The sequence below is a fragment of the Erinaceus europaeus genome, chromosome 22 (genome assembly GCF_950295315.1).
Source record: "Erinaceus europaeus chromosome 22, mEriEur2.1, whole genome shotgun sequence".
NCBI lineage: Eukaryota > Metazoa > Chordata > Mammalia > Eulipotyphla > Erinaceidae > Erinaceus > Erinaceus europaeus.
Genome location: NC_080183.1, coordinates 5,125,347 through 5,147,601, shown reverse-complemented (window position 1 = coordinate 5,147,601; position 22,255 = coordinate 5,125,347). Strand labels below are relative to the sequence as shown.

General features: G+C 49.8%; 1 protein-coding gene across 1 annotated transcript in view; it reads right to left on the bottom strand.

Moving 5' to 3' along the window:
- TECPR2 (tectonin beta-propeller repeat containing 2) overlaps nucleotides 1-22,255 on the bottom strand; it is a 67,668-nt gene that overhangs the window by 43,369 nt on the left and 2,044 nt on the right. The window contains exons 2-5 of the mRNA XM_060181166.1: nucleotides 17,611-17,899; nucleotides 6,901-7,029; nucleotides 6,087-6,218; nucleotides 4,533-4,690 (exon numbers count right to left, since the gene is read on the bottom strand). Coding sequence (XP_060037149.1) covers nucleotides 4,533-4,690; nucleotides 6,087-6,218; nucleotides 6,901-7,029; nucleotides 17,611-17,829 — 638 coding nt within the window. The 5' untranslated portion in view covers nucleotides 17,830-17,899. The remainder of the gene's footprint in view (nucleotides 1-4,532; nucleotides 4,691-6,086; nucleotides 6,219-6,900; nucleotides 7,030-17,610; nucleotides 17,900-22,255) is intronic.

Genomic DNA, 22,255 nt, shown 5'->3' with positions numbered 1-22,255 from the left:
TCCTCTTTCAGAGAGTAAGAGACAGTGTGGGAAGCGGCGGATCCGGTCTGACCACCACTCCTGCTCTGAAATGCTATTCCTTCCAGTATCTGCATGCTGAGCACTCCCAACAGACCAATGGAGAAGCCCCGTGTCTGCAAAGAAGGCAGCCCTCAGAACTCTAATGAGCTCACAGAGGGGACAGCTTTGCCCAACTCCAGGCCTGGGACTTTCTGTTTTATAATTATGAAATCGGGAACACAAACAAAAGAACGTGTGTAGTGTTCATATCTCCATATATGGTCTGTTACCCTCAGAGGACTAGGGAGACAGCACAGTGGTTATGCAAAAAAAGACACTCACAACTGAGGTTTCCAAGCCCCAGGCTCAATCCTCACACCACCACCAGCCAGAGCTGAGCGGTCCTCTGATTTAAAAAAAATAATAAAAAATAATAATAAGCAGCAGGATTTAAACAAGAGCAAGAGTTTTAGGTGAAGCAGCAACCCAGGTTCAATAAGCTCTGTGGTGTGTACACTTTCTAGATGTTTCCTAGTCTAAGCCAGGTGTCACCATAGCTATGTCAACAGCTGCTGTGAGGACTAAGTGAGACAAAGCGAAGCCCAGAGGTGGCTCCGTGGTCTACAATACAAGACTCGTAGGCAAGAGATCCCAAGTTTGAGCCACCTAAGACAGAGTGATGCTCTGGCTTTCTCTCATTAATAGATAAATCTTTAAAAAATGAAATGGGGGAATGGAATACTACTCAGCTATAAAAAATGGTGACTTCACTGTTTTTAGCCGATCTTGGATGGACCTTGAAAAAATCATGTTGAGTGAAATAAGTCAGAAACAGAAGGATGAATATGGGATGATCTCACTCTCAGGCCGAAGTTGAAAAACAAGATTAGAAAAGAAAACACAAGTCGAACCTGAAATGGAATTGGCGTATTGCACCAAAGTAAAAGACTCTGGGGTGGGTGGGTGGGTGGGGAGAATACAGGTCCATGAAAGATGATGAATACAACCCCCATAGTGGGGGTTGTATTGTTATATGGAAAACTGGGGAATGTTATGCATGTACAAACTATTGTATTTACTGTTGAATGTAAAACATTCATTCCCCAATTAAAAAAAATCAATAAAATAAAATAAAACGGGGGGTGGTTGGGCGGTGGTGCAGCGGGTTCAAGCCCCTGGCTCCCCACCTGCAGGGGAGTCGCTTCCCAGGCGGTGAAGCAGGTCTGCAGGTGTCTGTCTTTCTCTCCCCCTCTCTGTCCTCCCCTCCTCTCTCTATTTCTCTCTGTCCTGTCCAACAGCGACCACAACAATGGCAACAATAACAACAAGGGCAACAAAATGGGGAAAAAATGGCCTCCAGGAGCAGCGGAGTCATAGTGCAGGCACCAAGTCCCAACAATAATCCTGGAGGCAATAAATAAATATAAAGGGGGGGTGTAGTGGTGGTGGTGCAGTGGGTTAAGAGCACAGGGCACGAAGCACGAGGACCAGAGCAAGAATTCCAGTTCGAGCCCTCATCTCCCCACCTGCAGGGAGTCACTTCACAAGTGGTGAAGCAGCTATGCAGGTGTCTATCTCTGTCTCTCCCCTTGTCTGTCTCCCCCCCACCCTTGATTTCTCTCTGTCCTATCCAACACCAGCAGCAGCAAAGGCAACAAAATGGGGAAAAAATGGCCTCCAGGAGCAGTGGATTCGTAGTATAGGCACCAAGCCCCAGAAATAACCCTGAAAAATAATAATAAACAAATAAATAAACAGGGGGGTGTTCAGGTCCTGGAACACGATGGCAGAAGAGGACCTAGAAGGGGATGAATTGTTATGTGGGAAACTGAGACATGCTACACATGTACAAACTACCATATTTTAAATGTTGACTAAACCATTAATTCCCCCAGTAAAGAAAAAAAAATGAGATAAACTATGAAGACAGAAAACAAAGCTTGTGGCATTACAAGTTCCCACAAACACTCACCTGCTCAAGGCTGCAGGTGTACACAGCTGGGATCTGGCTCTAATTGCACCCAGGTCACTATCTTGTGCTCCCTAGAGTCAGCGCACACACAGCCACACAGATGAAGTGATCTGGGTGTCTTCAGACAGCCACTAGGTCCCTGCAGCACCTCAGTAATGAAACCCATGGGGGGGGGGGGTGTCCAAGGAGGATATCACATCTCAGAAGCTGCTTTGAAGCAGAGATCTTAGACTGACTACTATGGCTGACATGTAGATGCCTCACGGACAACTCTGCAGTCAGCACTGTGGTTAATTACAGCTCTGATGGGTTTGTCCTGGAAAGATTCTCTAGAGACCCTAAAATAAAACAAACAGGAAGTCCCACAGGAGTATGAAAGGGCATCCAGTGGGAATTGTGTGGAGTTGTACCCCTCCTACCCTATAGTTTTGTTAATTAATCCTTTCTTAAATAAAAAAAAAAATAAAAAAAAAAAAAATAAATAAAAATAAAAAAAAAAAAAAAAAAGAAAGGGCATCCAATGAACTCTTCCTCCTGTACTTCCTGTCAGATTAATTTCTACCTGTTTAAATGCTTTCCTTTTATTTACAGATCCTCTTACAATCCGTTTTTTTATGTAAAGACAGAGGAAGTTGGTAAAGGAAGGGGGGAGACGGAGACCTGCAGCACTATTTCTCCCCTTGTGAAGTATCCTCCCTGCTGTGGGGGAGCAGGGGCTTGAACCCGGGCCCTTGGGCACTGTAATGTGTGTGCTCAACCAGGTGCACCACCACCCTGCCCCTCCTGATAGCAGGGACCTGGGTCTTCTGGGCAAGAGAATGCTGTAGGCCCTGCAGAGGGAGCGGCTCTCAGGCGGGGAGAAGGTGCTCAGCGAGGGGTGGTCAGCTGGAGCCGGGCGCATCCTGTCCTCACCTGACGTGGGCCCTGCCACCTGTGGTGGGACTGCTGACTTGGGCTCGGAACCTCTAACTCTGATGGTCTGTACGTTTCTTTCACTGCATAGATGGCGGCGAGAAGGCTTCCTGGTTATTGTGCTATCTCCCACTTCTCCCAGGCTTATCAGGAGATGGGACACAGCTCCAGCCCTGCACGCTGGAGCTGTGCCCGGCACGGAGCAGACTTTCCTCCACGCTGCCAAGAGCTGCCCACACTTGCACAGCAGGGAAGGTCCACAGAGGAAGTTGACTGCTTTCCCGTGCAAGAGGCAGGAGCCAATATCGGAGAGGAAGACCTGGGGCCATGATCCACATGACAGGCAACTGCTGCTAAGACTCTTTACACCCCAGTTCCCTTTCAGAGACACAGCACAGCTGGGCATACGGATGAGGACACAAGGGCCGCGTGAAAGGGGAAACCAGGAGCAGCCAAGACCCAGTAACAACCCTGCTAAGTTGTCCAGTGGCCAATAGGGAGACTTAAGCTACAAAAGGCCAAATTGTTGCCAGGATTAAGGCCTACTCAGCTGGACAAGAAAAGCCGAGGGGAGGCACGGCCACGTCTCTAAAAGCTAAGGGCCACCACACACAAGACGAGCTTCTGCTGTGCTGCTGAAGAACGAGGCCAAGGCCACCCAAGGTGGCCCTCCCACTGGCCCCACCAGACCTCTGGTTCCTTCTCTGCTGTCACCACCAGCCTCCACCAGCCCAGAGCACCAGAGCCACCTCCATCCAAGAAGGCTGCTCTCCCTGCCGCCACCCAAGTCCTGTCCCCTTCCTCCGGCCCAGGTGCTACTGTCCCTGCCTCTGGGCGCACTGGCACTCCTTTCCCAAATGTCCCCCACTCCCACCACCCATCCTGCAGCTGAGGGGGTGGCCAGACGACCCACCCCACGCCTTGGCTTCCCCTTGACTTCCCCTTCTCTTCTCAGGACAGGGAAGGTGTCACCTCCACCACTCTCTCTCCCCCTCACACCTGTTGCACAGAACTCTATAGGACTGGCCTGGGCAGGGTGAGGGGCATGGGCTCCTGCCATCTTTGCCCAAGGGCTGGTGGGTGTGTGGACTGGGTCTGATCCTCTGGTTACCGTCTTCTTTCAGATGGTGGATCAAAGGAGGAGGATCTTTCCTCCCTTCTAAGCCAATCCTATCTTTTTCTGCCTCTTGTATTAGTCTCCCTGGACCCCCAGGATGGGCTGGGATGTCCTGTGCCAGCATCCCACACTCTGCCCTGTGACTGTTACCAGGCAGGCAGCTCCCTGGGCCCTGTCTGCAGGCATTTCTGCCTGCCCCACACATCCACACAGATAGCAGAGGGCCTGAATAACACTCACGGAGTGAGCACCCCCGCCACATCATTGCCCCTCACCAGGGCAGTGGGATAGGTGGGGACCCAGAAGGGCACCAGACTCCACAGTTTCTGGTGCTGAGGCACAGCTGCTGGGTCTGCAGCTTCCAGAGCCCATGGGGGGGGGGGGGAACTCCTCTTCCCCTTATCTAACGTGGGATGAGGCGTCCTGGGCAGGCTGGTGGTCTCCTGAAAACCCCAGAATTAGAGCCACCGTGGGCTCTCACGGGAAACCCAGGGAAATGCCGAGCCCCTCCTGGGATGCAGGGAAGCTCACCTTTTCCGTGGCTGGGTCCCAATCTGTTTGACAGCCTTCTCTTCGGTGTAAAAAAGCAGACTTCTCTGCAGGGTGGAGACGAGAAGCACTTTCTGGCTGTAGTCCAGCTGCACAATTGAAGACGGCTCTTCCAACACCAAGTGGGAGTTACAGACGCCCTTGGAGAGAGACACAGAGAGAGAGTCCATTAGCCTGCGGTGTGGAGCTGAAGGAAGCGGCTTGCTCTGGCCACTTGTACCCAGGAGAATCCTCCCCTGAAATGCACACTTTTAACTCTTGACAGACTCCAGGCAACCCATGAACCCCTGGAAAGATTTCCTGAAGGGAAGGATCAGCGCCAAGGCGGATTTCATGGACACTGATTCCGACAAGGAACGTGGATAGTTCTGTGGCATCTCTTTATTTCATTATCATTACTTTCTTGTTATCACCAGGGTTTCAATGCTCTGGAATGACTTTTCCAGACAGAAAAGAAAAAAAGAAAAGAAAAAAAGGGCAAGGAGGCACCCAGTACTACAGCTCCCAGGGTGCCATCGTCCCAGAGTGCTCCTCCTGCCCCAGCTGTTGTGCACATGTAAGAGGCCAGGTTTTACTTCTGCCAGGGTCTCACTGGGGTTTTCCCAGGGTCCCACACCTGCCCATTTTCACTGCTCCCAGAACACTCTTTTTTCCCAGAGAGAAAGAAAGAAACCACAGAACTGCTCCACCACTCATGAAGCTTCCCCTTTGTATGGTGTTGCCGTGTGCTGGCTGAGGGCTTGAACTCATGTTCATGGTCAAGCGTGCACTGACCAGATGAGCTATCCCCTCCTCCAGCCCCAAACTTCCTATATATATATATATATATATATGTATATTTTATTTCTTTATTGGGGAATTAATGTTTTATATTCAACAGTAAATACAATAGTTTGTACATGCATAACATTCCCCAGTTTCCCATTTAACAATACAACCCCCACTGTGTCATTTATCATCCTTCATGGACCTGTATTCTCCCCACCCACCCACTCCCACCCCAGAGTCTTTTACTTTGGTGCAATATTTCCTTTGTATATTTCAGCCAAAACAATGTACTGTCACAGACTGAATGCAGAATTCTGTGTCTCCTATTAAGCCAGACAGTAAAGAGATTGGCAAAAAGATAAGCAACACCACTCTTCACAATTTTTTTAACTTAATTTTATTTGTTTATTTCCTTTTGCTGCCCTTGTTGTTTTACTGTTATGGTTATTATTGTTGTTGTTATTGACGTCATTGTTGGATAGGACAGAGAGAAATGGAGAGAGGAGGGGAAGACAGAGAGGGGGAGAGAAAGACAGACGCTTCACCGCCTGTGAAGCGACCCCCCTGCAGGTGGGGAGCCGGGGGCTTGAACCAGGATCCTTACGCCGATCCTTGCGCTTTGTACCACATGCACTTAACCTTCTGCGCTACCGCCCGACACCCAATTTAATTTTATTTGATAAGACAAAGAGACACTGAGAGGAAAGTGGGGGGAGAGAGACAAAGCGACAACTGCAGCACTGCTTCACCACTTGTGAATCATCTTACCTGGTCGAGATCTAGAGAGGAGTAGACGATTTTCCCTCTGTCGTCCCCAGAGAACAGTTTCATTCCATTGGGACTCCAAGCCAGAGCGGTTATGCTATTTTTGTGGACGCCAGTGACGTCAAATCTCCGAAGCTGCGGATAAAAGAGGTGCGGTAGGAAGAAAGGAGTAAGCACAGATGGACCCTGCCAGGGGACAAGGAGCAGACAGCCCCGCAGTTGAGAAGCTGCTTTCCCAGCCCGGCTCTCCGCACGGAGCCTGCAGGCACAGCCCCACCTAGCTGCCTTTAGAAGCCCCGGGTCACACAGGCCATGCAGATGCTCTCTGCCAAGGGTGTCCCTGGCAGCCAGAGTGGACCCAGTGTCAACAGCTAAGGGGAAGCTTTAGTGAACACAGATTTCCCAGGCAGGAGAGGACCACTCAAATTCACATACATAAAGGGAATTTGCCACGAGGCTAAACAATTCCTTTGGTTCCAGCACCAAAAACTAAAAGATGCTAAGAAATGCTAAATTTGGCCAGAAGATGATTCGTGCTCTCAGTGGCAGAGTACATGCTCTGCATATGAAGGCCTTGGGTTCCATCCCCAGCACCTGAAGAAAGCCATGCTGCAGGGCCTGGGAGATGGCACAGTGAGCAAGGGGCTGAATCAGGAAGAATGAGGTCACAGGTTCAATCCCCGACATCTCATGTGCCTGAGTGTTCTCCCTCTCTGGCTCTGGCAATAAATCGTTTTTAGGAGGAGGAGGGGGAGGAGGAGGAAGACGAGGCAGAGCAGGAGGAGGAAGAAGGCCCTGCTCAATAACCACGACGCACCTGTTTGTTCCTCCCTGGCAACGAGGATACCAGCTGGAAGACGGCGACCCTCCCCGACGCTGTGCCCGCAGCCACCAGGTCATCAGAGCAGCTCAGCAGCTTCACCACTGTGATGGCTTCTGTTTTCCCCTAAAAGAGGAAACATTCCAAAGCAAGGCTGGCAGCTGGCTCAGCCAAGAGAGCACCGACCTGCATATCTGAGGTCGCAGGTTCAATTCCCAGTACCATCATAAACCAGAGCTCAGCAGTGCTCTGACCTATCTCAATAACTACATCTTTCAAAGAAAATCACAGGACCCTGGGGGTCAGGCAGTGGTGCAGCAGGTTAAGCGCATGTGGTGCAAAGCGCAAGGACCAGTGTAAGGATCCTGGTTCAAGCCCCCGGCTCCCCACCTGCAGGGGAGTCGCTTCACAGGTAGTGAAGCAGGTCTGCAGATGTCTATTCCCCCCCACACACGTCTTCCCCATCTCTCTCCATTTCCCTCTGTCCTGTCCAACAACGAACAACACCAACAACAATAACCACAACAAGGCTACAACAGCAAGGGCAACAAAAAGGGGGAAAAATGGCCTCCAGGAGCAGTGGATTCATGGTGCAGGCACTGAGCCCCAGCAATAACCCTGGAGGAAAAAAAAAAAAAGGGAGCGGGGCAGTAGCGCAGCGGGTTAAGTGCAGGTGGCACAAAGCAAGGACCAGGCATAAGGATCCCGGTTCAAGCCCCCGGCTCCCTACCTGCAGGGGAGTCGCTTCACAGGCGGTGAAGCAGGTCTGCAGGTGTCTTTCTCTCCCCCTCTCTGTCTTCCCCATCTCTCTCCATTTCTCTCTGTCCTATCCAACAACAATGACATCAATAATAACTACATCAGTAAAACAACAAGAGCAACAAAAGGGAATAAAGAAAAAAAGAAAAAAACACAGGGCCTTATCACAGAAAGCACACAACAGCATGCGCACAGACCCGGGTTCAAGCCCCCTCTCCTCACTCGCAGGGGGTATGTTTCACAAGCTGTGAATAAGTCTACAGGTGTCTCTCTCTCTCTCTCTCTCTCCCTACCTCCTCCTCCTCTCTCAATTTCCTTCTGTTCTATCAAACCAGATAACAAAAGAAAAATAGCAACTAGGAGTGGTGGACTGCTAGTGCTAGCACTGCTTGAGTACATATGTTACAATGCACAAGGACCTGGGTTCAAGCCCCTGGCTGCCATGGGCAGGGGGAAAGCTTCACAGGCGTTAAAGCAGTGCTGCAGGTGTCTCTCTGTTTCTCTCCTGGCAGAAGGTGGTCAGGGAGACTGATGGAGAGAAGAAGAACGAGAGGGCTTGACACGGGCAGTCTGGTGACACGACAGTCGTGGTCCCATTAGCAGAATCTACAAGTGCTGCCATGCAAGACAGTCATGACACGTGTTTCCTTTTTTTTTTTTCCCCTTAACTTTATTTGATAGGACAGAGAGAAGTTGAAGGGAAGTATAGAGAGAAGGAGAGACAGAACACTACTTCAACACTACTTGCAACACTACTTCACCACTTGTGAAGCTTTCCCCTTGCAGGTGGGGGCCAGGGGCTTGAACCTGGGTCCTTGTGCATGGTAATATGTGCACTTAACGAGGTGCACCACCACCTGCCCCATGACACGGTGGTTTTTTTTTTATAAGATTTTAAAAAATATTTATTTATTTATTCCCTTTTGCTCTTCTTGTTTTATTGTTGTAGGTACTGATGTTGTTGTTGTTGGATAGGACAGGAAGAAATGGAGAGAGGAGGGAGTCGGGCGGTGGCGCAGCGGGTTAAGCGCACGTGGCGCAAATCGCCAGGACCTGTGTAAGGATCCCAGTTCGAGCCCCCGGCTCCCCACCTGCAGGGGAGTCGCTTCACAGGCGGTGAAGCAGGTCTGCAGGTGTCTGTCTTTCTCTCCCCCTCTCTGTCTTCCCCTCCTCTCTCCATTTCTCTCTGTCCTATCCAACAACAAGGACATTAATAACCACAACAATGTTAAACAACAAGGGCAACAAAAAGGAAAATAAATAAATAAATAAACCTTAAAAAAAAAAAAAGAAAGAAATGGAGAGAGGAGGGGAAGGCAGAGAGGGGAAAAGACAGACACCTGCAGACCTGCTTCACCACCTGTAAAGTGACTCCCCTGCTGGTGGGGAGCCGGGGGCTCGAACCGGGATCCTTAGGCCCATCCTTGCGCTTTGCACCACCTGCGCTTAACCCGCTGCGCTACCTACCGCCTGACTCCTGACACATATTTTAAATACATGTAGACTTGAAGAGCTAGCAGGGTACTGAGAAGACTTCATCCTGGGAATTCAGAACTAAAAGCTGTCAGCGCAAGTCTGACTCCCACCTCATGCAGGAAACTGGGAGCTGTGGGTTCTTTCCTTTTTCCCTTTGTCCTTTATCTTAAAAAAAAAAAAAGTCAGACTAGAGGGGTGAAGCCCTGGAGACAAAACAAACAAGCAAATAGACACAAAAACCTGCCAGTTCTTCAGGATCTGAATGTTTTCAAGATAGACATCACGACTCAGAAGGGTCAGAAGCCTGGCTATCCGGGTGCTGTGCTTATGCTCAAGCAGTGCTCGGTGCACGGCTCAAACCAGGGCTTCACGCTCGCAAGCAATGCCCTCTGCCCCAGCCACCGGCCCATTCCAAATGTGCACTTTTCAAAGAAAATTAATTACTTCTTTTTGGATAGAGACAGAGAGAAATTGAAAGGGAGAGGGGACATAGAGAGGGAGAGAGAAAGAGAAATACTTGGAGATCTGCTCCACTGCTCATGAAGCTTCCCCCCTACAGGTGGGAGCAGGGGTTCGAACCTGGGTCCTTGTGCATAGTAACATGTGTGCTCTACCAGACAGGCCACAGCCTGGCCCTGCCAACACATGCATTTTAATATGCCAATGCACTATGCTCTAGTTACTGTTATTTAATGTGATTATTAAATTAGTGTTTTTTGACTTAAGAACCAAAACATTCCAACAATTAACTATAAAACTGGGCTTCAAGTTCAGATGATATGATGCTGTAGCCACCCGCCCCTCATCAAAGACCTAAAATGCTGAGCGGGTTGTAGACACACCCTCTTCAGATATAGAATCAGGCTCTCAGCAAAGTAAAGATAAAATAAGATGCTGGGCTGCAGATGGAGAAGGAGAGAGAAAAAGAGACACCTGCAGACCTAATTCACTGCTTGTGAAGTATCCCCCCTGCAGGTGGAGAGTGGGGGCTCGAACCCAGGTCCTTGACCATGGTGATGTGTGCTCTCAACTGAGTGCTCCACCACCCAGCCCTGTTCGGAGATTTTAACACTCCTCTCTCTCACAGGGATCGACGAGCAAGCAGACAGAAGCCAGGTAAGGCTAAAGAAGTCCTGAAAGCCTGCGCACTGTGCACCCGACTCGGATATAGGTCAGCTTGGGAGTCGCGCAGTAGCGCAGTGGGTTAAGCACACATGGCGTGAAGCGCAAGGACCAGCGTTAAGGATGTACGTCAGCTCTGCCTCGTAAAGACAAGACGTTGTAGGGCCAGCGAGAAAGCAGTTGGCCGAGTCACACAGCAGACTCCACACTCACTTCCTTCCTGTTCTGTTCTGGGGTCTGAGACAGCTCAGTCTCATCAGTCTGGGCTTCTCCCTTTCAACTTTCAGGGTGTTCTTTTATTATTATTATTTTAAATTTTCTATTTATTTATTTTACCTTTTGTTGCCCTTGTTTTTTATTGTTGTTGTAATTATTATTGTTGTTATTTATGTCGTCGTTGTTAGGACAGAGAGAGGAGGGGAAGACAGAGAGGGGGAGAGAAAGATAGACACCTGCAGATCTGCTTCACCACTTGTGAAGTGACCCCCCCCTGCAGGTGGGGAGCAGGGGGCTCGAACCGGGATCCTTGAGCCGGTCCTTGAACTTTGCACCACCTGCACCTAACCCACTGCGCTGCTGCCCGACTCCCTTTCAGAGTGTCTGTCCACGGGTATCTGCTGTGTGCTTACACTTCTCTTGCCTTCATTCCCAGCCTCCTACAGGGCGCCTCTTGTGCAACATAACTTCCTCAAACAGAAGTGCAGTAAGAAAAAGCCAGAAGAAACAACGGTTTGATTTGAGAGATGCCAGGAGTGGCTTTCTGGACAAATGCTTTGCCACCAAGAGAGCATTCAGCTAACCTCCTCAGGCTCCTTGGCAGGCAGTGTCCCCTGTCTGCACAAGACAGACTTCTCCAGTGGAAAACTCGCGGGCTCATGGGAACTGTGAAGTCTGATAAGGCTTTGTTTATAAGTTCCTTCTGCTATGCTAAAACGTACCATTCACCAGAAGCCACTAGCATAGCAAGTAACCAAAAGATCTGAAATAAATACTTAAGAAAATTCAGGGGAGTCGGGTGGTAGCTCAGTGGGTTAAGTGCATGTGGCACGAAGCCCAAGGACCAGTTTGAGCCCCTGGCTCCCCACTTGCAGGGGAGTCGCTTCACAAGCGGTGAAACAGGTCTGCAGGTGTCTGTCTTTTTCTCCTCTGTATTCCCTTCCTCTCTCCATTTCTCTCTGTCCTAGATAACAATGATGACATCAATAACAACTACAACAACAATAAAAAAACAAGTGCAACAAAAGGGAAGATAAATAAATATAAAAAATATATTTTTTTAAAAAAAGAAAATTCAGATCAGATGAATTCATTCACTTCCGAAGAGCTGTTTTGCTATTTCTCACACGAGAGAGTTTCACAGCACACAGCACCAGAGCAGCACTCTGGCACAGAGCAGGGACTGACCAGAGCTGAGGCAGGATCAAGGCAGGGAGCGCCCAGCCTCCATGCTCACCACCTGCTGGGGGACCCTTCAGGCTTTCTGGCTTCTCCACTCCGGTCCACTGACCTACTGACCAGTTCTTGTCCTGATGCCACAGCACCTTGTTTCCCAACGACCAGCTTCTCCCAGCCTGTTTTCCCAAAGGTATATTGACTAATCTCGACCCACTAAAAAGAAAATGAGAACTTGCTGGGATTAGACTGCATATCAATTCAGTTTAGGGGGAATGGACATGCAATCAGACATTTGCTACTGTAAGTCACAATATTTGAGAGCTAACGATGACTCAGCCAGCAGTGACAGATCACAGCGACCAGTGAAGAAGATGCCGGTGGAGGCCGGCACAGGCACGACTGACACACAGAACCTACGTCCAGAAGCCAAGGCCACCTCTCCAGAGAAAGGCAAGGCGTGCGAGGGGCGAATGAGATAAAAGCACTAACTCCTGCTCCACTCCTGAGAATAAAGCAGGTCCAGCAAACACCCAGAAGCTTGAGTTATCTAATGGGAAAGCATTCCCTGACTGGTCCCCAGGATCAGGTCTCCCCTTCCTTCCACCTGGAATATTCTACCTGGATACCCCTGCCTGGCACACTGTGAGCACCCAGCAATACTCAAAACTCTACACGGTGCTCAAAGAATTTAGCAAGAGAGCAAATGTGGGCAAGATGCAGAAATAAGGGCTGGGGAGATAGCATAGTGGCTCTGCAAAAGACTTTGATGCCTGAGGCTCCGAAGCCCCAGGTTCAATCACCAGCACCACCATAACCAGAGCTGAGCAGGGCTCTGCTGAGAGTAAGACTGTGTGTATCTCTTTCATTAAAATAGACATTTTAAAAGGATGCAGAAATGAGAACAAGCACTGCTGTAGTCAGTACAAAGATAACTCTAAGAGCAAATCCATGACATTTCAATGATATGCTGAGTTCTGGAGAGTGATCACACACTTGATTTCAAAAACGAGAGGACCAGAGGTGACTCAGTGGCAATGTCTGCCCTGCCCGGGTGAGGAGAAGCCCTGGCTTGATCGAGCCTACACACCACATGAAAACAGATCAAACAGGTGGGACTCCATGGACGGTGCGATGGTGTGCGGGGTCTCACTCACATAGAATTTCATCGCTCTAGGCAGCTTTCTCACTCAAACAGAGACAGAGACAGAGAGAGAGGGAGGGAAAGATGTGATGCTTGAACTTGAACCTGGGTTGTGCATACGGGAAACCAGCTCTATCTGGTGGGTTATTTTTCTGACACCAAATTCTGGGTTCTTTCCAAGATATTTTTTTATTTTTTATTTTCATTTATAAAAAGGAAACACTGACAAAAACCATAGGATAAGAGGAGTACAACTCTACACAATTCCCACCACCAGAACTCCATATGTCATCCCTTCCCGATAGCTTTCCTATTCTTTTTTTAAATTTAATTTTCCCTTTTGTTGCCCTTTTGTTGCTTTTTATTGTTGTTGTAGTTATTGTTGTTGTTATTGATGTCATTGTCTTCCCCTCCTCTCTCCATTTCTCTCTGTCCTATCCAACAACGATGACAACGATAATAACTATAACAATAAAACAACACGAGCAACAAAAGGAAATAAATAAATATTTAAAAACAACAACAACAACAAAACTCTCTCCATTTCTCTCTGTCCTATCCAACAATGATGACAACGATAATAACTCTAACAATAAAACAACAAGAGCAACAAAAGGACATAAATAAATATTTAAAAACAACAACAACAAAAACCCAGTTGTATAGTCTTTTCAAAAGACAATAAAATGGAGATGGCGAGACACGTGTGTTTTGAAAGAGAACTGAGCTATAATTGCAGCCCGAGCGGGGGGCGCGGGCTTCACTCGAGTGCACCGAGCCACGATGCCAAGGGTTCCCCTCGAGGGAATGAAAGCCCAAGGGGGAGAAAATCTACTGCTGAACACAAGGCGGCTCCCTGGGGACCAAGGGGGATCAGAGGCAGCACGGGAGTCTTCTGGAAATGTTCTGTAGCTTCTCTGGGTGATTGGCACAGCTGTACACACACACACACACACACACACACACACACACACACACAAACACCTTCATCATGTAATACACCTGAGATCTGTACACTTCATCAAAGTTATACTTCAATGAAAAACTGAAAAGCAAAGGGAAAGCACAAAGTCCTGCAAAGCCTGCTCTAATTTCAAGTTGTTGAGGTGTGTTTTCTGTCCGTCTTAGTGGGTATCGCGTGTGTGCTTGTGAAGAGTGTGTCTTCAGCAGTCGTGGGGTGGAGTGTTCCGTCAACAATGTCGAGTCAACGTCGTTGGCTGGTGGTCAGTTCCGTTCCTTGCTGTTCTCGTCTACTGCTGAGAGATGGGCCTGAACTCTGTCCACAAAGGTGGGTTCGTCTGTGTCTTCTTTCAGTCACCTCAGTTCTGCTTTGTGTATTCGGAAGCTCTGTGGCGTGTACACATTCAGTGCTGCTAAGTTTTCTCGATGAAGTGACTCTTCTATCATGATGGAATGTCTCTCTTTATCTCTTGTTATTTCTTTGCTCAAAAGACTTACTTTGAGAAGCTGGTGCAGTAGCTCGCCCAGGAGGGAGTCTGCCTCGCCATGGGCGTGACCACACAGGGTCACTAAGGACTGTGGGGAGCTTTAGTGTGTGCTGTTCCTCCTCCTCCCTCCCTATCCGAAAAAGGCAGCCTGGAGTGTTCTTTCTAACTGGTTCTAGAGGTGTCTATGCTGGAGATATTAACAGCAAAATGTCTCCAGCAAATGCAGTTGGTGTCCTAGTTGGTAAGTTCAAAACTGTCAGTCCAGCTGATACAAAGGAAAATATATACCCCCCAGAGAGCACTGCTTTGAGTGGTATGTCACAAGAATTCAAGAAACTCAAGTGCCAAGTGACTGGTGGGTCTATGGATTCTAACTTCTGCCACATGGCTGGGTAAATAACCCCCAAAACAAGAAATAGTGGGCCCATGAACAGTCCCTTGTTATCAGATCCCAAGGGTAGCCCTGCTCAGGATGATGGGGTCCTAAAAGACTGATGACAGCTCTCTATCCCTGACGAGAAGTGGTGTTTCCGCCGGGCTGGCTTCACGGGCGGGTAACAGACGACCAGGGACTCATGGTTGAGCTGTAGGCAGTATCTCTTTATTCATGCAGGACGCAGCGCAATCTAAGCCGAGCTAAGCTAAACTCAAGTACTCTAAAACTCACAATGCTGTCTTTATATATACTTGCCAAGTAGGGTGGAAACAGGATGTGACATAGAGAGGGTGGAGAGAAAAGTGACTGGTGAAAATCAGAGTGTGACAAGGAGGGGGCAGAGCAGGTGAGAATCCTATCACTGAAGCACCAATGCCCTGGAGTGCTTTATGTAAATGTAAAAGTGATTTATGTAAATAGACCAAAGCTTTGAATGGGATTAAATCTATCCCTATATAGGCATATGGTTAAGCAGAAGCCAGGGGAGCTGGCATACTATCCAACAGAGAAGGGTGCCCTTCAGCAGATCCCTGTAAATGCCCTCCCTGGGGGCTGCTCTGTGAATGAGACTCTAAGACTAGTTCAGCCTTTCAGTTCACTGCCAAGAATGGCAAAATGTGCCCAGCTGGCTGGAAGCCTGGCTGTGTCGAGAAGAACAATATAATATAAGAATATAAGTAGAAGAGAGCCCTGGGCCAATGTAGGGCCAAGCTGCTTGGAGCAGCCCTAAGAACTAACCTCATGTTATTACTATCACACCTAAAACACAAGATTTAGACATAGCCCAAATTCGGCAGCCCGGGCTGTCCTCCAGGGTGTGGGGAGGGCCAACATTCTTCCCCTGGAGAGAATACCCTGCGTGTGCCATGGGGTAAGCCAACTGGTGTGCACAGTAGCAGCACATCACTTTTGATCTTCTGTAGTTTTTATTATTATTATTTGTTTTATTTATTTGATAGAGATAGCCAGACATTGAGAGGGAAGGGAATGATAGAGAGGGAGAGAGACAGAGACACCTGCAACACTGCTTCATCATTCGAAAAGCTTTCCCCTTGCAGGTGGGGACGGGGGCTTGAACCTGGGTCCTTGCGCATTGTAATATGTGCGCTCAACCAAGTGCGCCACCACCTAGCCCTGATCTTCTGCAGTTTCTATTCAGCTTGAACTGAGACCACAGCGGACGGAAATAAAAGTCAGCCACGAGTAGTGAAGCCCTAGCAACAAAACAACAAAAAACAAACAAAAGAAAACTATAAATAAACAAAAAGAATCTTGAGGGCTGGAGTAGATAGCATAATGGTTATGCAGAGACCCTCATGCCCAAGGCTCCAAAGTCCCAGGTTCAATTCCCACACCACCATAAACCAGAGCTGAGCAGTGTTCTGGTAAAAAATAAATAAATAAATAAATAAAATTAATTTAAAAAGAAAAAAAAGGAATTTTGATTAACAGAGCTATTTCAACTTTCTTTTGATTGGATTTTTAAAAATATTTATTTATTTATTCCCTTGTTGCCCTTGATGTTTTATTGTTGTAGTTATTATTGTTGTTGGATAGGACAGAGAGAAATGGAGAGAGGAGGGGAAGACAGAGAAGGGGAGGGAAAGACAGACACCTGCAGACCTGCTTCACCGCCTGTGAAGCGACTCCCCTGCAGGTGGGGAGCCGGGGGCTCGAACCGGGATCCTTACTCTGGTCCTTGCGCTTTGCGCCACGTGCGCTCAACCCGCTGCGCCACTGCCCGACTCCCGTGACTGGAATTTACATGGTGTATCCCTGCCCCCATTCTGTTCCTACATAGGTGCAGGGGATGGAACCTAGGGCTTCACACATGGCTAAGGCATGTACTCTACCACTGAGCTACCTTCCAGGTCTGATATCTACCTCAGAGTATGTATGAGGAGGAAATGAGCTAATAAACACAAGGATCAAGTCTAGAGCCTGGCTCACAGCAAAGGCTATCTGCACACTACCCATTTTTGTTATTTTAATTAAACACTGAGCCTTAAGAAAACTGCTCTTTAAAATCAGAACTCTAATGATTCAAGTACAAGGATCTGTTAGCACTCGCTTAAGCCTCGTCTCAGCCTACAAAAGTCACCTGGCCACAGCGTGGAGTCCCTCCCACAGGGCCATGAGGAGGTGGGAGCCATGACCCTCTCACAAAAAGCCACACGCTCGCTGATTCACCGAACTCCAGATACTGACCGCACACTGGGTCATTGTGGGGTCCAGTGGCCCCTGGTGTCTACCACCATCTCCCAAATACATGCCAGGGCATCAGAGATGAGATGGCGGGTCTCCCACAGCAGTGTCTACGGCAGTGACGTGAGCTGTGTGTGCTCACGTCACATCTCTGGCCTCGAGCCGAGATGGCACTCCTTTTGTTCCTAACAATTCCAGCAAAGCCACTAGAGATGACTGAGTCAGTATACTTTGAGAAACAAAACATTTAGAAAAAACAATACCGATGGGAGTCGGGCGGTAGCGCAACGGGTTAAGCGCACATGGCGCAAAGCGTAGGGACCGGCGTAAGGATCCCGGTTCGAGCCCCCAGCTCCCCACCTGCAGGGGAGTCGCTTCCCAGGCGGTGAAGCAGGTCTGCAGGTGTCTGTCTTTCTCTCCCCTCTCTCCATGTCTCTCTGTCCTGTCCAACAACGACGACATCAGTAACTACAACAATAAAACAACAAGGGCAACAAAAGGGAACAAACATTAAAAAAAAAAAAGAAAAGAAAAGAAGAAAGAGAATCCATGCCTATTTGCATCGCTGAGCACTGAAATGCCTCTGGAGGCAGAGGAGAGCTGAGCTGCAGCCCCTGAGCTCCTGGTGCTGTTCACTGAGGACGGGTGAGCGCACGGCGACCGCATCTGGCACCTGCCGGGGGCTGAGCGCGACTTTACACGCAGTGGAGGAGAGCGAGACCCACCTCGAAGTTGTACTTCTTCATGCGGTCGAGGTGGCGGCAGTAGAGGTAGAGCATGCCGATGCTGCTGCCCACGGCGATGTAGTCCCCGCTGGTGTCCAGCGCCGTGAGGTACACCACCACGGAGCGGAAGCCCTTCTGGACCTTGCTGGGGATGGCGTTGAGCAGGTAGTACAGGGGGCAGAACTCCCGGAACGTGACTGGCGGTGAAGCTGACGCCATGGTCTCGGCATGTGCAGGTGACCTTCGGGCAGGGAACTGCGTTTCCTCGGCATTGAGGGGAGCCTGGGGGCTAAGGGACAAGGCACCGGTCAGAACTCTTTCACCCTGCAGTCACGCCGAAGAGAAGCCGTACTCATAATGGGGACGGGAACACTTCCGGGTGGGGGGCGGAGAGGAATCTTAGTGAAAGCCAAGCAGGGTCGTGAAGACCACCTGTGGGCACCTGCGTTCAAAGGCACCTCAGGGCCTGGCAGGCAGCTCACCTAGTAGGAGCTCACCTCACTGAGCACAAAGCTCTGGGTTCACCCAGGGCACCGCTCAGGGCAGTAAGGCACCGAGAGAAGCTCCATGGATGGGGGAGCAGTGCTGTGGTCTCTCTCTGTCTGGTACCACGCTCAGGGATCTGGGTTCAAGCCCTGGCTCCCCACCTGCAAGGGGCAAGTTTCTTGGGCAGTGAAGGAGGTCTGCAAGTGTCTCTCTTTCTCTCCCTTTCTATCTCCCTCTTCCTCTCAATTTCTTACTGTCCTATCAAATTAAATAAATTATAAAAAGAAAGACTAGGGAGCTGGCCGGTAGCACAGCGGGTTAAGCGCACGTGGCGCCAAGCACAAGGACCTGTGTAAGGATCCCGGTTCGAGCCCCTGGCTCCCCACCTGCAGGGGAGTCAATTCACAGGCGGTGAAGCAGGTCTGCAGGTGTGTCTGTCTTTCTCTCCTCCTCTCTGTCTTCCCTCCTCTCTCCATTTCTCTGTTCTATGCAACAGCAACGGCATTAGTAACAACAACAATAACTACAATAAAACAAGGGCAACAAAAGGGAATAAATAAATATTTAAAAAACTTATAAAAAAAAAAAAAGACTAGGGGGCCAGGCGGTAGCACAGTGGGTTAAGCGCACATGGCGTGAATTACAAGGATTGTCGTAAGGATCCTGGTTCAAGTCCCACCTTCAGGGGGGTTGCTTCACAAGCAGTGAAGCAGGTCTGCAGGTGTCTTTCCCCATCTTCCCCTTCTCTCTCGATTTCTCTCTTTCCTATCCAACAACAACAACAATAACAAAAGCAACAAAAAGGGAAAAACGGCCTCCAGGAGCAGTGGATTTATAGTGCTGGCACTGAGCCCCAGCTATAACCCTGGAGGCAAAAAAAAAAAAAAAAAAAAAAAAGCCTACTGAGATGGTGGGCTTACTGAGTCAGGACCCTAGAGAAGTCCCCGCAGTGCTCCGACCCGCAGGTCCATAGCACCCCCACCTCCACCCTGTGTTCCACAGAGAACCTCTCAGCACCCTGAACTTAACACCTCCCTCAACCAAAGGAATGTAATTAAGTTCTCAATCTGTACTCAGCAAACCCTAACTTACTACTTGGCACCCTCAGCCTGTGCACTAGGGGCACACAGAAGAGGCGGCATCACCCAGCTCTTAATGCAAGGACAGAGGGACAGAGGGACAGAGGGCCACAGAGCTGGGAGTCTACGGCAGTGCAGTGGGTTAAGTGCAGGTGGCACAAAGGGCAAGGACTGGAATAAGGATCCCGGTTCGAGCCCCCGGCTCCCCACCTGCAGGGGAGTCGCTTCACAGGCGGTGAAGCAGGTCTGCAGGTGTCTGTCTTTCTCTCCTCCTCTGTCTTCCCCTCCTGCTGGGCTGGCTTTGTGGGTGGGAGTCAGACGACCAGAGACTCTTCTGTCTCTAACCTACTTAACTAAGCACCGCATGCCTGCAGGGCACTGCTTTGATCCCACTCAAAGCTGCAGTCTATTTACATAACCACTGTTAACCAAGCACCACCCTCCCTCCAGGGCATTGGTTTAATCCCCACTGGCTCGTGGAGTCTTTTTGCTTCGCCCCCTCTAGTAGTCACCCTGATTTCCACCACTGTCTTTTCGCTCCACCCTCTCTAGGTCACATCCTGTTTCCACCATACTTGGCGAGTGTATATAAGGACAGGATTGTGACTGTGATTAGAGATAGCTTGGCTTATCTTATCTCTAATAAGATGGCACTGCGTTCCACATGCATAAAGACTGAACTACCACTCAGCCCTGAGTCCCTGGTCGTCCGTCTCCTGCCCGCAAAGCTAGTCCGGCACCCTCCTCTCTCCATTTCTCTCTGTCCTATCCAACAACAACGACATCAATAATTACAACAAGGACAACAAAAGGGAGTAAGTAAATAAATAAAAATTAAAAAAAAAAAAAAAGACCATGACTGAGACCCTGCTGTAGGCCTGTCCCTGGCCAGCGTCACACACTCACAGCTGACAGGCGGGCGGGCGGCGGCTTCAGGGGCAACTCTGCAGCTGTGAGGATCTCCAGGGAAGTCTAAGTCCTTCCAGGAGAAGCCTAGGCGGGGCGCTGGCCTCGGGGCCTCTTGAGCATTGGGTCTCGGGTTGTGGGATCTAGGGAGCAGTGCTGACTGCTCAGTCCCTTTCTAACTGGACTCGGCCAGCTCCCAGGAACTCCGGAAGTAACGGGCAGTAAGAGCCACTGGCTGCCGCACTTACTGTAGCAGAGGCTGGAGCTCTGGGCAGTGCAGCTGCGGCCCGGGTGGCACAGCTCTACGTGCCTGGTGCACGGCGGAAGCTCGCTGCGGAAGCACGGCCAAGCTTTAGGGCAAGACTGCCCTGGTGAAGGGCCAGCCGGCCACACTCCCACAACGAGCACTCCAGGAAGAGGAATGAGACCCACGTGTGCCAGCAGCCAAGTGAAACGAACCGACTCAAACCAGAGCAGCTGGGAAACGCCCGGCGGGGAGAGTAAGGGACGCCAAGCTAAACCGGCAACAACGGGGCGGCAGCAGCAGCAGCAGTTCTCAGCCCTGTTCTCTCTCCTCCTTAGAGACAGAGAGGCAGGGAGAGTGAGAGACCACAGCACCGAAGCTTCCGTCAATGCAGTGGAGGTCAGGCTTGAACCTGGGCCGCGTGCATGTGAAGCAGCGAGCGCACCAGCCCAGGGAGCCACCTCGCCCGCCCTGTCCTCTCCCTCTCAGCCAGGAGCAAACGGCCCACCACCAGGCACCAGGCTGGCCATGTGAGCAGGAAGGCTGAGCTCCTGGGTGGGCGTGCGCACACCATGTGCCTCATCTGGGGCAGCTTTCAAATATGTGTTTATGTGGGAGCTGGGCGGTAGCGCAGCGGGTTAAGCGCACGTGGTGCAAAGCCCAAAGACCGGCGTAAGGATCCGGGTTCGAGCCCCCAGCTCCCCACCTGCAGGGGAGTCGCTTCACAGGCGGTGAAGCAGGTCTGCAGGTGTCTGTCTTTCTCTCCCCCTCTCTCCATTTCTCTCTGTCCTATCCAACAACAACGACATCAAAAACAATAGCTACAACAACAATAAAAGCAAAGGCAACGAAAAGGAAATAAATACATATTTAAAACAAACAAACAAACAAAAAACCAAGTATGTATTTATTTCTGCGGGACAAAGAAAGAGAAGCCAGAGGCCCATCAGTATTGGAACACGGCAGTGTCGTGTCTGGACTCTACCTCCCTGGCCCAGGACTTTTAAATAAAAGCATTGGCCAGCTAGACATACCCACCATCAAAAACATGGGCATCGGGGCTGGAAGATGGAGCCCCACGCATGGCTCTCACATTTCCCAGGTTCGAGCCCCAGCACCTCATGAGAGAGCTGTGGCTCGTGAGGGCAGGTCTGAGGCCATGGCATGAAGTGTCCCTCTACAGTGCGTGCTTCTGGAGGGCGAAGAGGGAGGAGTGAGCATCATGCACGTGTGGCCTCACCACTGTTCATTCAGCTAGAGAGACAAATACAGGGCGAGACACAGATGGAGGGGAGACACCAAACACGGAAGCTTCCCGTCGCCACAACACTCCCACGTGGAGCCTGGGTCTCGCCGGCAAAGCACACGCCCTGCCTGCCTGGTGAGAGAGCTCTCCGGCCCTAGCGTGTATGCTTCTTTTCCATTTCTTAAAAAAAATTTATTCATTTATTCCCTTTTTGTTGCCCTTGTTTTATTGTTGTAGTTATTGTTGTCATTGTTGTTGGATAGGACAGAGAGAAATGGAGAGAGGAGGGGAAGACAGAGAGGAGGAGAGAAAGACAGACACCTGCAGATCTGCTTCACCGCCTGTGAAGCGACTCCCCTGCAGGGGGGGAGCTGGGGGCTCGAACCGGGATCCTTACGCCAGTCCTTGTGCTTTGTGCCACATGCGCTTAACCTGCTGCACTACCGCCTGACTCCCTCCTTTTTTAAAAATTATTATTATATATATATTTTTTCCCCTCCAGGGTTATCGCTGGGGCTCGGTGCCTGCACTACAAATCCACTGCTCATGGAGATTATTTTTTCCCTTTTGTTGCCCTTGTTGTTTATCGTTGTTGTAGTTATTATTACTGCTACTGTTGTTGTTGGATAGGACAGAGAAATGGAGAGAGGAGGGGAAGACTGAGAGGGGGAGAGAAAGACAGAC